At 49.6% G+C, this 14,166-nt stretch overlaps 5 protein-coding genes across 5 annotated transcripts; 2 read left to right on the forward strand and 3 right to left on the reverse strand.

Moving 5' to 3' along the window:
• The first annotated feature begins 1,982 nt into the window (after positions 1-1,982).
• FOXG_20020 (uncharacterized protein) lies at positions 1,983-3,129 on the forward strand. Its single transcript, XM_018400287.1, has one exon. The coding sequence runs from the start codon at positions 2,059-2,061 to the stop codon at positions 2,695-2,697; it is 639 nt and encodes a 212-aa protein (XP_018246377.1). The 5' UTR covers positions 1,983-2,058; the 3' UTR covers positions 2,698-3,129.
• Positions 3,130-3,408: 279 nt separating this feature from the next.
• FOXG_09257 (uncharacterized protein) lies at positions 3,409-4,823 on the forward strand (the record flags this gene model as incomplete). Its single annotated transcript, XM_018388332.1, has 2 exons — positions 3,409-4,734; positions 4,794-4,823. 2 exons carry the CDS (start codon positions 3,409-3,411, stop codon positions 4,821-4,823), a joined length of 1,356 nt encoding a protein of 451 aa, XP_018246378.1.
• A 706-nt stretch (positions 4,824-5,529) lies between these two features.
• FOXG_09258 (uncharacterized protein) lies at positions 5,530-6,844 on the reverse strand. The gene is made up of 2 exons (XM_018388333.1): positions 6,231-6,844; positions 5,530-6,175 (listed from the first exon to the last, which is right to left on the reverse strand). Exons 1-2 carry the CDS (start codon positions 6,589-6,591, stop codon positions 5,670-5,672), a joined length of 867 nt encoding a protein of 288 aa, XP_018246379.1. The 5' UTR covers positions 6,592-6,844; the 3' UTR covers positions 5,530-5,669.
• Positions 6,845-6,951: 107 nt separating this feature from the next.
• On the reverse strand, positions 6,952-9,007 carry FOXG_09259 (uncharacterized protein; the record flags this gene model as incomplete). The annotated part of the gene is made up of 4 exons (XM_018388334.1): positions 6,952-8,171; positions 8,220-8,486; positions 8,537-8,667; positions 8,731-9,007. 4 exons carry the CDS (start codon positions 9,005-9,007, stop codon positions 7,086-7,088), a joined length of 1,761 nt encoding a protein of 586 aa, XP_018246380.1. The 3' UTR covers positions 6,952-7,085.
• Positions 9,008-9,943: 936 nt separating this feature from the next.
• FOXG_09260 (DNA-directed RNA polymerase I subunit RPA2) lies at positions 9,944-14,058 on the reverse strand. Its single transcript, XM_018388335.1, has 2 exons — positions 13,357-14,058; positions 9,944-13,307 (listed from the first exon to the last, which is right to left on the reverse strand). Exons 1-2 carry the CDS (start codon positions 13,825-13,827, stop codon positions 10,080-10,082), a joined length of 3,699 nt encoding a protein of 1,232 aa, XP_018246381.1. The 5' UTR covers positions 13,828-14,058; the 3' UTR covers positions 9,944-10,079.
• Between the last annotated feature and the right edge of the window lie 108 nt (positions 14,059-14,166).

Below are 14,166 nucleotides of genomic sequence, written 5' to 3' on the forward strand. Positions count from 1 at the left end.
CCACATAACCGGTATTCAGCATCTTGGTTGTCCACTCAGTTGGTGAGGGCTTATCAACTCACAACTACGTACCTTCGGCCGACAACTTACCGAACGCCGAGTTGGAGGTTGTATCAAGCCGATGGCTGTGGTGTCAATCAGGTTGAAATGATGACTTGGATGCTGAACATTTACTGATACCTTGGTAGTCAAGGGAAGGCAAGAAACCTACGACCTCTTTTCTAGATGACAAAAATACTCATATAACCTTAGGCTAGACTGAGTAGGCTTTTGGACTACTTGTTTTTGACGTCTGAGCTTAGGGATAGAAGTTTTCTTGGTTACATACTGAGCAGGACATCAACTGTATAATAAGAAACAGGATTATTCCTCTTCTTATCATAGGCCTGATAAATCGAGTTGAAACTGCCAATAATCTGTTAAAGACTGAAGATCTCACCATGTATTGCCCTTTGAGTTATCGAGTTTAAGCCTTCATGCATGACAACTCTACGCAACCACACTGGTTTTCATATTTCCGGAGTTGAGTTGTAGAACCCGTTTTTCGAAGAGTTTGGCTCTTGTTGAAAATATCACATCACTTGTTTGTTTCTCAAAGAGGAGAGTGATCACACCCACGTGCGTCGATCCTTGGCTCTGGACTGTTTCTGGAAATGTGGAGGACCACTTCAAACTGACAAGATACAATGACAATTCTTGAAGCTGGCATAGAAAAGAGAAAGGATGAAATACAGAGCACGATGTCATTGTTTTGTACATATCTCAATCTTAACAAAGCCTGCCATGTCGTTGTCAAAACCCCTGATCTACAATCACTAGTATTTGTTTAGGAAGGTACGGTCCTAAAGAGTAAGCAGGAAGACTCCTTCCCTCCCGTCGTACCTTGGGACAGATAAGTAGAAGCGAAGTATCAGGATCAAGGAGGAAGGAAGCGCTTGATGGATTCTTTCCCTGATTCAGAGTCGACTCAACAACTTTCCAACCGTTTCACAGCTCGTCAAGAGATATTAAAAATAGCTTCTCTCCTTTCCTCTTCTCCACCGACTACGCATATCGTTGTCCCCACGTTATTGACCATTTTCCTTTTCCTTCTTTTTTTAACAGACAGCAGTTCACTAAGCCTTACGTACCTCAAGACGTGAATATCATATATCGAGTTGTTGATCAATTCGTCTCCATCTCAACTCCACTATACAGCGAGCTCGAGCCATTATCGACAGGGCACTCGCCTGACCTGGAGAGAGACCCGTGAGACCCCTACGCTAGATTCAGATTCAGACCAGCCCCAGCGAACGGACCATAAGAGTACCAAAGCCTCCAGGCCAAGCTATTTTGGTCGACCGAGCCAAAACATACCCCAAAGCCGTGTCATTCAATTCGCTGTCGTTCTTCCCCCTGCAGTGAACGGGGCTTGAACCAAGAATTTTATAGCTGTGTTTGTCGAAACGTCAGTGCTCGCTTGCGTGTCGCTTTGCTGGACTCGGAGCTTACAGCGATTTATTGCCCGCTATTTCCTAGCGGTATCTGTTTATCGGCCTGGTTATCATACCGAAACCTAACGTGGTGATATGAACTGCTTCTAGTATTCTACATCCGAATAGAAGACGCACTCACACGTTCGAGCTTAATAACTTTAAGCGGCAGCCGATCTCGCATCATTTCTTTTAGGAGGTGTCGATCAACCAAAGCTCTGGACTTATCCTCAGCTAACGCGCTCCGCTCTGGTGGCCGCTCCTCGCCGTGTCCGTCGCCTTCTCCGGAAGACGCTCCAGTCTTGGAATCACGCTTCAACATTACCTAAGACAACCAATCGCTTTCTATCCTTTGGTGCTTGTCACTCTTAACTTGCCTTAACCTCAACCTACTCCGAATCCAAAGAGGCTCTTCGAGCATATCTCCCTGAATCAATTCGCAAGGTAGCTCCTTTTATATCGTTACACCCATATACACTTGCGACTGGCTTTACCTGGTTCAAAGGAAATCTGCTTTATCTGCGTAGCCTTCGGTAAGTGAGCCATATGTTTGCTTCATTTTAATGTGTTTCATGTGCCCAGTTACATGTTTGCCTTACCATTTATTATTCCCTCGTGTACCACACATCGTCACCCTTCATCAATACATGAGCGTCAAATTCAGTTTGCCGAACCACGGAGGAAAATTGTCGCAAACACGCGGGCGCCTGGTGAACAGTCTCAGGGACCGAGTCAGCCACCCACCCTCGAGTTCTGGATGGCTGCACAATATGGGGACAGGGGTGGTGACGTCGTCGGCCTGTGCTTTCAAGACGGATGCGAATTCACAAACGCCACTACAGTTGCCATGGCCGACATATCGGACATATCGATGAACCTCCTCTGGTTTCAACGATACTGCAGGTGGCAACGCGATGGTCGTCCTGCCGCTCTCGTCATTCGAACAATTGCATGTGGTATATCAGGCTATGCCATGCAAATCCGCATATTTCTTGTCTCGAATGACGAAAAGCCATGGGCATATCTTTTGCGCATCCTCTTGACAGGATATGATCGACGACGAATGACACCTCAACACCCACCCAAACAAGAATTCATTCTCTTGATGGATCCAGAGACAGTCAAAGTAGCCGTGGATTGCACTGGTACACCCTCGAATTATCCAGAAAAAGAAAAGATGGCAAGCAAAGGGGAAAGGCGAACCAAAAAACACTCAGAACCCTGAATTGTTGCAACAAGATGCGCCAATCAGACCAGGGAGATGCACCACTGAGCTGGTTCCGAGATTTTGTCGGGGAGAATGAATCGGCCTTCACCCCACCATCCGCCTCGACCACCACTCGGTACCCGCTGGCTCACCCACGAGGGGCGGGTGCTTTGCTCTGGTGCGCTGTGAGGACCACTCATTAGCAGGCTGTTGAACGCCTGGGCACCCACTGGACGACGCCAGTTGCTAGTCAGTCAGGCTGACCAGGAGTCCCCTCATTCTGGCTCCAGTGACTGCTCACTCAGCCTCCAAAACGCCTCCAGCATCCACTGTCGGGCTTGTCCTTGTCCTGGTTATGGTTCTGGTTCTTAGGCGTCTCCACCGGCCCGATCCTCTCCCCTCCTACTGCATGTTGTCCCCTCCATTTGCTTGATTCTTTTCGATTTCCTCAACTTGTCTTGGCTTCTGACATCGTCATCGCCTCCATTCTGCATTGCCTCGACCTTTTCCACAGCTTGAAATCCCTAAGAAGCGATATTTATCATATACGATATTGTTTTATGTGATATTGACGACTAATAGTTTGTTTTTATTTTGTCCCGCAGTTTACTCGCCGTTTACGATTTCACTTTCATCTGCGAGACCAGCGACAACGACGATACCCCTCCGTTTCTCTTAATAATAACTTTCGCTTCAATCACCCACGAAAGTCTGCACAATAGCGATGTTATGGCCGCTGTGATCGGCGACATCATCTCAGACACCTCATATCCTCATACCATGATTGCCAACCCCTCCCTTCAACATCATCACTCACACGACTCTTCCTCTTCTTATCGATCCGGCAGCCGATCACGACGCTCCACTACCCCGCGAGCGCAGCGTACAGCAGAACTCGCCGACTTCAGCAGCAACCACAGCTCTGCGACGTGGTCACACGCGCCTGCATCTGCACCGGCTTCAGAGTCAACTTCTACTCCAGTGCCTGCGGGTCACGAAACCGCCCACGTGTCGGCCACTGGCGGAGCCTCACGCTTCCCCTCCCCGCCTCCATCCTCATCGCCCGCTGCTGCCACCGGCCCTGCTTATGCCGATGATGCAAAGAGTCCGTCTATGGCATCTGACGCGAGGGACTCTGGTCCCCTAGGTCACGCTTCCCAGCCCGACCCAATTTCTCACAACTCTTCTGCTCAACAGCCATCTCCTGCATCCGACGACTTCCAAATACCCAACCCTTCTTTTCCTCTCTCTGGCGCATCGTCGCAACCGCCAGTGCAGACTGTCATACACATCCGTGATCTAGCGCATATCCAGAGTCTGGCCAGCGCCGACCTGCTATCTGGCAATGGCGGATCCGGCATCCTCAATGATCCGCCTCTTCAGCAGATGAAGTATGAGATTAGTGGTATGCCCATAGGGGATATCATCGAGATGGTTGCTGCGTTACTAACAAAGATCACGACCACCAACGATTTACAGCACGATGCAATGCAGCGCAATGTTGCTCATCAACAACAGGCCAATCAGTCTGGGGACACCAGTGGCAGCTCGATCTCATCGTTGAACCATTCAGTTCTCGCTTTTCACGGCAAGAATGTCCCTGCGATCACCATTCTCAGCTACCTCTCGAGAATACACAAATACTGCCCCACTACCTACGAGGTTTTCCTCAGTCTGCTGGTATACTTCGATCGTATGACCGAACGTGTCAACGATATGGTCACGAAGAATGAGGAGAACCGACGGCAAACGCGGTCCCAGCAACCAAACGCAACTTCTCCTCAAGACACCCCTATGCGCGGTGAGGGCATGGATGTGGACGAGAGTGACTCGGACCTGGCAGATGACGACGATGAGGAAATGGCTGACTCAACTCGACCAAGCCGGACAAGCAGCCATAAGGGAGCTGCTACCCCTACTGAATACAGTGGTATTGCAGCGGCAACATACTTTGTTGTCGACAGTTTCAATATACACCGTCTCATCATCTCTGGTGTGACGTGTGCAAGCAAGTTCTTCTCAGATGTTTTCTACACCAATTCAAGATATGCCAAGGTATGTAAACTATGCTCTGCCGCCCCTTTCTCGCTGAGATAAAACTAACGACACGATAGGGTTGGTGGTCTGCCTTTGGATTGAACTAAACCACCTCGAGCTCTATTTTTGCTCCTCAACGATTTTCGATTAGCCGTTCCAGTGGAAGATCTGGAAGCGTATGCGACTATGCTTGTCGAGTTTTATGCACGAGAAGTAGTGGCCAACAGGGGGGGAACTGGAAACTCTGAGTGAATGAAGTCACAAGCGAATGTCAGACAATGTGTTACCCTTACAGAGCTACCCGCATCTACAGTGGATAAACGTTGATCGTCTGCCTTAATGGATGAATATGGGACTGACTCCGATTGCCCTGGCAACCAAATACTTCAACCAATGCGAGACACAAGGGCGATCTGCCGAAAAACAAGCAGCCATTGATCAACTTCACCCCTGGTGTTAGTTCCGATGATAGCTATTGACAAGGGCTTTATGGCCCTGCTACTATCCTGTATGGATAGCTTATGACGATTGAGAGGAGATGTTGAGGAAACCGAATAGCTTTCACAGGGCTGATTCTGAGAGCGGAGTAGTGTATGACAATGTTGGACATGTTCGTGTTTGAAGGACGGGTCGAAAGAGCGAGCAGTGGGCTGCTCAAGAAAGCTGTATTTCTTGCGTAGACTGGGGTACTTATACAGACATGGGCTACGGATATGGGTACAGAGAGCCAGCAGAGGCAACCTGTTGGTTGGGAGACGGGGTTGAGGTTGTTTATTATTTTGTGGCACGCAAACACTGGAGTTGACGGTGTTTTGGTAAAGAGGCATTTGCTTACTTACGTATATAGTAACCTGCATGACTCTCTCCTAGCGCATAGGTCTCGAACAGAGATTTCTTGATGGCCGAGTTGACTTTCAGATCCATATAAGCAAACTGTGAACTATTAATGTTGCTTATAGTCTCGTTCTCGGAGGCTCCCACGTCTCTGGATGATCAAACTCGATAACAGAGTTCTCCATCTTGATTCCAATCTGCCACTTGGACCAACCAGGCCAGAAGTTCTCAAACTCACCCGTTAACTTCCCCTCCTCATCACGATGCTGCTCAACGTCAAACCAGCCCAACATACACTTGGACGTAGACTGCTGCGGAACGACAGAGCACCATTGGTCAGTACCAGGCAGCTCGCCCTGACTCCCAGCGCCTTCAGGGAGAGGAGGAAAGACCAAGGTGGTGTCGAAGCCCAAATAGTTGATCCATGAAGTTCGGAAGGGAAATGAGGGCGCATAGCGAATGGGCTTGAAGGTGGCCTGGAAGAATGGAGTGTGATCTGGTGAGGCTGACTCAGAGCTAGCTGAGTCTGTGGGCAATGTATCGTGAGGATATACTTTGGCAGTTATAGAGCCGTTTGAGTTATCAGTCCAGTCGAACTTGGCGAGGTGTTTGGGGACGTTCCAGTCTAAATATCCTTTGTTAGTAGGCGAAGAGAGAAGATATTGAGAGAGTAGACGTACTCTTTCTACCGTTGTAGCACGTATGTTTATGAGAAACATAAATCCTCGTAATCTTAACACCTTTCCCTTTCAATCTCCTCCCATTCTCATCCTCCTTCTCATACCCAAAAGTCCCCGGCGCGAGAATAAGTTCATCGTAGGGTCCAACTGGAGAGTCCGTATAGCGAATAAGCTGCAACATACTCAGACCTCCAAGAGCTTTCTGACCTTTAGCAAAGTCAGATTGTCCTTCAAGAGGAGAGTAAGCCATGGCAGGAAGACCTTCTTTGGCTTGTGAGGGAGACGTCCAGAATATGAAGGCGTAGATGTCGCCTTTGAGGGTCCATGGTGGAGGAACGGATGGGATGTGTGAGTCTGCCATGCTGTGATATTTGATGATTTGGATATTACAGACGATTGTGGGGGAACTGGAAATATGCTATATACTGCTTAAAAAGGGCGAAACAATGCTTATGGCGTTTTGTTATGACATAGCAGCTGAGATGAGGTTGCATCAGAGACAATACCAAGCCTCTGGGTGTCAGAAGACTTGTGACCTCTATCTTAAAGGACAAAAATGCTTGAGATGAGTTGAGTATATCTTAGCAGGCCTTTAGACCAGTTAATTTTAGCACCTTGGTTTGAGTCGATAAGTTTTCTTGCTCCCTGAGGACTATGTGGTGCTGTGCTGTGCCGTAAAGCCACCAACGCCTTTCTACCCCGACTCCAACTTCCAAGGCATCAAACAACCTCGGCACTGACAAATGGGTCTCTTAGACTAGCTCAGTAAATTCAATTCAGCAAAGACTTGTCAATACCTCTTCTAAACATGTCCCGTTCTACCTGTTCTTTAGCCCTAAAACCCAACAGACTCATCTAAGAAGTGTCTATCTTGAACGAACCTCGACCATCCTTGTGACTTGAACGGACAATTTCAACACGTAGTCCACTGACCTGAGCTGGATCCACATCCCTTCTGAAGTCGGCCATCACACAGAGCTGGAACTTCTGTCGTTCCAACAGATAATACTCGACGTCTTTGAAACTTAGACTGGGCAGGTCCCCATATATGACCCTTTCTCTGAGTCGAGATTCGATGGGCAGTGCTGCTGCAATCACCGAGTCTGATGGGTTTGTCATGAGAATGCCAGCAAATGGGATACCGCCGACATAATGGGAGGTTTGCTCACCACAGTCGGCGGGCGGCTGCCCCAGGTAGAAGTGGATGGCGTAGGAACCGGGAAATGCCCCCATATTTACCAAGACAGCGATGGTCCATTTGGTCGTGTAGTCTGTCGAAGAGATTCCGCCTGCCATCATAATATCCGTGCTCGCCTGAAGACCGACCGCAGCTGAACCTCCCCACCATTCGCTCACCTTTTTTTGTAAGTCTTGTCGGACATCTTCCTTCTGTTTCCCCGTGAGATCAGTATCAGCATACGTGTATCCGAAAGCTTCTGTTGTCCTGGCTGTGTCTGAGTTCCAGAAGGTGCCGTCAACAGACGCAAAGAATGGAGTCAACGGAGACTGAGAGTCTTGCATCTCCCCCTTGAGAGTGGTGAAACTGTTTTCGCCCGCCGGCATTGGAGTGACCCACGAGTACGGGTTGAGAGCCTGCCATATGGCAACTACTCGATCTGTCATGGCATGGTGAAGTAAGAACAGTGGATCGAACGAAGACAAAGGGACATATGTCATGTGCCCTCCCAGACCGCCGTCGGTATGAATAATGTCGTGAACAGATTCGATCGAGTCCGCTGTCGACAAATTCTGCGTAGCACCCCATGCCTTAGTCCCGAAGCTGTTGAAGTCCTTGTAACTAGTCAAGAGCTCATAGAGGCGCCGTTGTATCTCTGGAAGTCTCGATAGTAGCGCAGCGTTGACCTTTTCGTTGTCAGATGTCGGGTCGGTTTCACTCTCAGATGCGTTGGGGGCTCTCTTGGTCTCGTCCCAGTCTCTCAGCTAGTTGACAGTCAATGACGAGTTCTCTTGCAACGTGGGGGCACTCACTGGGCTCCAAATCATAGCAGTTGCGTTTTTTGGATGAAACCTGTACGAGTAGAGAGGGTTGCGTATTTCCTGAACGCCTCGAGGGCCCCACTGGGAGATAGTCGCATTCCAGAATACATCAGGAAAATGTGATTCTCCTTCAGGGGGAGGCATTGCCCAATCCCAATATGGCATTCGGAAGTCGCGTGCAGCATCTATATATGGTTGCCGATCGGTCCCGTTAGGAAACATGCCGGCAATGACATTGGCCATTCGATATAACTCTTGCTATTAGATCTTGTTAACCGAAGCATGAGGAATAACAGGTCTCCTCATACCTCGAAGAGAGCTAGATACGGTCGGTGCCACACTGGGAACAGGACAGAACTGTGAGCACAATAACCAGACTGATTTGCTCCTGGGGCCGCCTCAACACCATTCCATGCCTCGAAGGGAACTCCGTGTATTCCTGAACAGGCAAGGCATCAGTATGGCCTCTTCACAACGTTCTATCTGAGACAGTGCAACGTACCAGCGATCTTGTACCACGAAGCAGGGTCGTCCTGACTGACATCCTGGAACATGCTCATGGAGAGTATGAACAAGTCCCATTTGTATCGATCGGCCTTCATTTGTCGTATCTCGAGCCTCAGTGGTGTAGTGCCATTGCGAGTCTGGGGCAAAGCCTTGACGACGATCGACGCATCGGGGTCTTGTCTGCGTGTGAGTGAGTCGATATCAACGCCGCCGTAGTTGTAGCTCTGTGCTGTGACGGCAGCGAAGAGCAGCCAAGCGAGGATGATACGCATGGTGTTGATGAGGATGTGAAGACGTAAATGGCCCAAGTTTGGGTATGCCTAAGTTAAGTAGAAATTAGGTAAGTTGAAGCTAGGCTTTGTCTTCCTAGGGGAGGAGCGATCTTGTCGGCTGCTGCACCTGCTGGGCAGGTTCAGCTATAGATGGGCCTACTCGATATATAAATCTTACCTAAGGCATTAAAGAGTGATAAAACAGGAAGATTCAAGATTATCGAGGACTCGAAATGACCTCGAGAAAAGAGTAGACTAAACAAACAAACAAACAAACAAACACCAAGTCCAGTCCAGTCATGGTTATATAAACAACCCAATGCTGTGGTGACTGTGTGCTATTGCTGCTCGTTGCACCACTCCATGCTTCTAACCTTGCTCCAGATATACCAAAGAAACACTACCCTCATCTATATCCTCCACTAAAACTCTCTCTGTGTGCAATGTTATTGTCATATCCTACAAAGGATCCACGTTGTTGTGTGTCCCTGTTCTTAGCCAAAGAGAAAGTAGCAGATGGACGGAATCACAGAACGGCTTGTTACATTTCCCTCTTTTGGATCACAAACACTCCTTTCATCTTCCAACAGCTGTCTCCTCAGCTGCCATTCGTCGATAGTCTCGGCTACTCGCAGCCGCCTTATTCTTTTGTATCACTTGGTTTCCAGGCCAAGGAACACGGCAACCGATTGTCCACGTTCCCATGCTCCGTTTGCTCGGCGCTGTCCGATGCCGAGGTGCCGTGGATATGTATCAATGTGCGTTGCTGCCGTCATTGGTGTCCTCTGCTTATCCAGCAGAAATGTCTGATGTTGATGGCTCGGTGTAAGTATGAAGCCGACTAAAGTCGGTGAAGTCATGACGATTGCCTGTGAGTAAGGGGTCATAGGGCAACAGTGATGATGCCGGCCTGTTAGAGGAAGATATAGACGCACTGAAAAACGCTTGCAGATTCTAAAAGGTATTGTCAAGTCATACTCGTATTAACATGCTGCACTATTGTCAATGTACAGGGCCGCCGCCATATAAACAGCTCAAAGAAAAAAACAAATCATCAGCACAGTATATCCCTCTATTTTCCAACCCGAACGCCATCTAATGCCATAGGCCTCATCGGACCCTTCCGAGGCTCATCGCCGCGGTCCACACGGTATTTGAGCTTGACACCCATCGCAGCAAGCTCAACATCGAGGAACTTGAGCGCACCAGGGACAACAACCTGCGTAGTGTGGTCACCTCCGACCCAAGAGTTACCGTGACCGTCCTCCCAAATCTCACCCTGGATCTCGGTAAGGTCGATGCCCTCCGCGTCGTCCAGCTTGACCGCACAGGCACGGCATCGTACGATGCTCGCGGCCTTCTTCTTGCCCGGCGCAAACTGTGACACTGTTGGCTGCACAGAGAGGAACGAACCACATCGGCGGCAGATCCACGATTTCGAGTAGTCAGAGCAGTTGAGCAAACGATCTTGAAGCAGGAAAGCAGTTCCGTGTGCCAGCAGAGCATCACGCTCCATTTCTCCGACACGAATACCACCACCCCTCTTTCGGCCCTTAATAGGTTGACCGGTCGTAGGGACGACTGGACCCGTGGTTCGCACCTGGTACTTGTCGTTCACCATGTGTCGCAGTCGTTGGTAGTAGACGACCCCGATGTAAATGTCAGCTGCGAGCTCCTCTCCAGTGATGCCCGAGTACATGGGCTCATTGCCGTGGTAGTTGTACCCGGCCTTCATCAGCTGGTGGCCAAAGTAATCTCCTGCCGTGTTCTCTTCGTCAAACTTGAACGGCGTCGAGTCTTGCGCAAGGCCATGCAGCGCGCCAGCCTTGCCTGCTAGCGACTCCACAAACATGCCTATCGTCATACGAGAAGGGAAAGCGTGGGGGTTAATAATAATATCGGGAGAAATGCCAGTCTCAGAAAAGGGGAGGTCCATCGTGGGCCACTTTTGCGAGGCAACACCCTTCTGTCCGTGGCGAGAAGAGAACTTGTCACCAATGATGGGCGATCGGGGAATACGGAACTTGACGGAGATTGTTTGCAGAGGCTCGTTACCTGAGTCGGCTCCGATCAGGCGGACTTCTTCAACAAACCCATTCTCCGAGTCCTTGTACTTCTCATAGTGAGTGATGCCGTCGAGGTTCACCAGTTTGCCGTTGTAGTCAGGAGTCACTGTGTGCCAGGCACAGATGACGTCTCCCTCTTGAATCAGACGACCAACATGAGGCAGACCATCGTCATCCAGCATGCCCTGGTACTGAGCGCTCACGTAACTGTGTGGGGCAAAGCCAAAGGCCTTGGTGACACTCTTGGTAGCCTTGGTTCGAGAGTCGTCCTTGAGCGAGATCTTCTTCGTCTTGTAGATTGTACCATGGCCAAAGCCTCGCTCGTGAGCACTCTTGTTGAGAATCATAGCGTCATCCATGTCGTATCCGGTATAAGAAATGACAGCAACAACTGCGTTCATACCGTTGGGGAAGTTGTCGAAGCCGTATGTGTTGTGAAGAGGTGCTCGCACAATGGGTGTTTGACCAGTTTGGATGCGATAAGACTTGTTGTCGGTCCGGTAGCGGATAGCAGCGCCAGGAGTTCCCATGGTTTGCTTACCCATCTGACACTGGTACATGTTTCGGGGAGACTGGTTGAAATCGGAAAAAGGCGTCATGTTGGCGAGAATCGAGAGCATGTTTGTGGGATCGAACTCGACATGTGTTGACTTGCCAGACTCGACTTCCTGAGGCACGACAGCAATGGACATGTATGGCTGCTCATAAGGACCAACCCAATCCTCCTTTTGAAGAGGAAGGTATTTGACAGGGCGCACCATTCTTGCGGGTGTTGATGTCATGTAAATACCGGGATAAGATCCACCCCTGGATGGAGGAACATAACCAATCTCAAGTTGAAGAGGAACTCCATGAGTACCCTCAACCTTCCAGTATCGGAAGCAGTCCGCAATTCTGACAGACTCCTTGGGGGTACAGAAACCAAGAATCTTGCCATCGAGCATGACAACGACATTCTCTTCAGTCGAAGCCGAGGAAACGTCAACGATTCCAAGCTCCTGAGCGAGAGAAGCAATATGAGACACATCGACATAGTCAGTCGTGATCTTACACTTGTGCGCAAGATGGTTGAGAAGACCACAAGGAGCACCATCAGGAGTATGGACAGGACACATAAAACCCCACGATTCTGGGAGCAGCTTACGGACGGCCGTAGTCTTCAATTGGGCGAAGAAGGCACCACGATGCACCATGCGGAAATGACTGATGAAACGCAAGAAGTTGAGCTTCTCAGCCACGACTGTGAAACCGGCTGTTTGTTGTAAATCAAGACCTGATGCACTCTGCAAGTTACCCGTTGACAAGAAATATTCTAGGGCATTTCCGAGGTTCTCGTTGGCCTTGCGGAAAATGTTGTTGGGGAACTCCTTGCGGAAGTCCTCGGAGGTGAAGGCAACGCCGGGATTCCTTCGAAGGTAATCACGCAAAGATGCTCGGACGTTGACGCTGAGGAACTCATCGAGTCTTTCCTTGAGGATCTGTCCATACAAGAAACCACCAAGCAAGATCTCCTGGTTCTGGACGGCATCGGGGTTGTCGACAGCACAGTCACCAGCGACAAGCGCATAAAGCTTTCGGATCATGAAGAGAAGCAGCTTAAACTTCTCCTTATCCTGCTCTTCAGTAACATCAACATTTCCAAGGTGAACCAAGACAATTCTTCGCAAGAACTCAGTTCCAACCTCGAGGTTGGTCATGGTGTCCGGCACTCCTAGAACAACTCGGAACTTCTCGCCCAGGTATGCTCTTGTATCCGACTTGCTGTAGAGGTTGTATGACTTGTACGTCCGTAGAAGCAGCTCGATTCGGTGTGTCAAGAAGGTGTTCTCGGTGGACTTGGAGCCAGCCGGACCAACCAATCCCTCGAAGATTTCGCGATCATTGGTCTCGACCAATGCCTTGAGGATCATCATGACGGGAACTAGGTATTCGTTCTTGCGCCATGAGAAACGGAAGGTCATGTTTCCGTCGCTGAGGTAGTGGAGGACGTTGGTCTGAGAGGTTTCGTCGGGGCGAACTGCACGGAGAATGATACCGTAGGGAGTATAACCAGGGCCACGGTTCTGGAAACTAGGTCGATTGATAGCCATGGGGAAGTTTCGCTTGTTCAACTGCAGCATTCGAATGATCTTCTCGATACCGTTCACGATGAAGTATCCTCCAAGCTCCTCAGATTCTTCCTTTCTCTCAACAAGGAGCGCGGGCGAGTTGTTCTCAAGGTGACATCGGTTCGACTGGTATATGTGAGTAAAAAAACCCAAAAGCAGAAATTGGGATGCAAACCTTGATCATGACAGGTACTTGGCCAAACTCTCGAGTAAATTCAACTGGATCTCCGCCATTGATGCGGTACTCAAGAGTAGCTGAGAGCCTTCCTCGATATGTTACATGGCGTTCTCTGCACTCGGCGGGGAAAACCTGACGGTTCCGGGCCATCTTATTGGAAGGGGGCACCTGAGGCTTCTGAAGGAAGACGTCTTTGTATCTAATAGTAAGGCGATTCTTGCCATCTGGCGAGGCGCGGTCGTCGCCATCGAGGTATGTTCTGGCGCCAATGTCGGCTATACCATGCGCCAACAGGCCTGGCTTGCCATCGTCGCGAAACAAGCCATTGAAGGACTCGAGATGAGGGTCGACGGCTAATTGGAGGGCAGGATAGGCAGTGTGATCCTTGGGAGGGTTTCGGAAGAGGTCCTCTCGGCGCAGGGTATGGAATTGGTGATCCCACTCGGTTTCGGTGGCCGAGGGTGCCATGGTGACTGGAACTCAAGAGAATGGCCTAGAGCTTCAAGAATGGCGAGACTCGGTGTGATTTCTTCTGAGCGATGGCAGCAATTCCAAAATAAACAGTAGTAGAGTCAATCTCAATAGAAGAAAACATTCGAAGAATCTTGCCTGCCGCTGTGAACAATGAGGAGCGGCAAATCTATTGGTAAGACCGCTCGCAATCGCAAAGATTGAGGCTATCGCAGCGCAGAAAAAAAAAGTTCCAGCCAGAAAAAAAAGTCAAGCTAAGCTTAGTCATTGCCGTTATCTTATCGGGGTGGGGTAGTGAGCCAGCGAATGAGGAGCAAGAATCATCGAATGCGGAAC

The sequence above is a fragment of the Fusarium oxysporum genome, chromosome 9 (genome assembly GCF_000149955.1).
Source record: "Fusarium oxysporum f. sp. lycopersici 4287 chromosome 9, whole genome shotgun sequence".
In the NCBI taxonomy this organism is placed as follows: domain Eukaryota; kingdom Fungi; phylum Ascomycota; class Sordariomycetes; order Hypocreales; family Nectriaceae; genus Fusarium; species Fusarium oxysporum.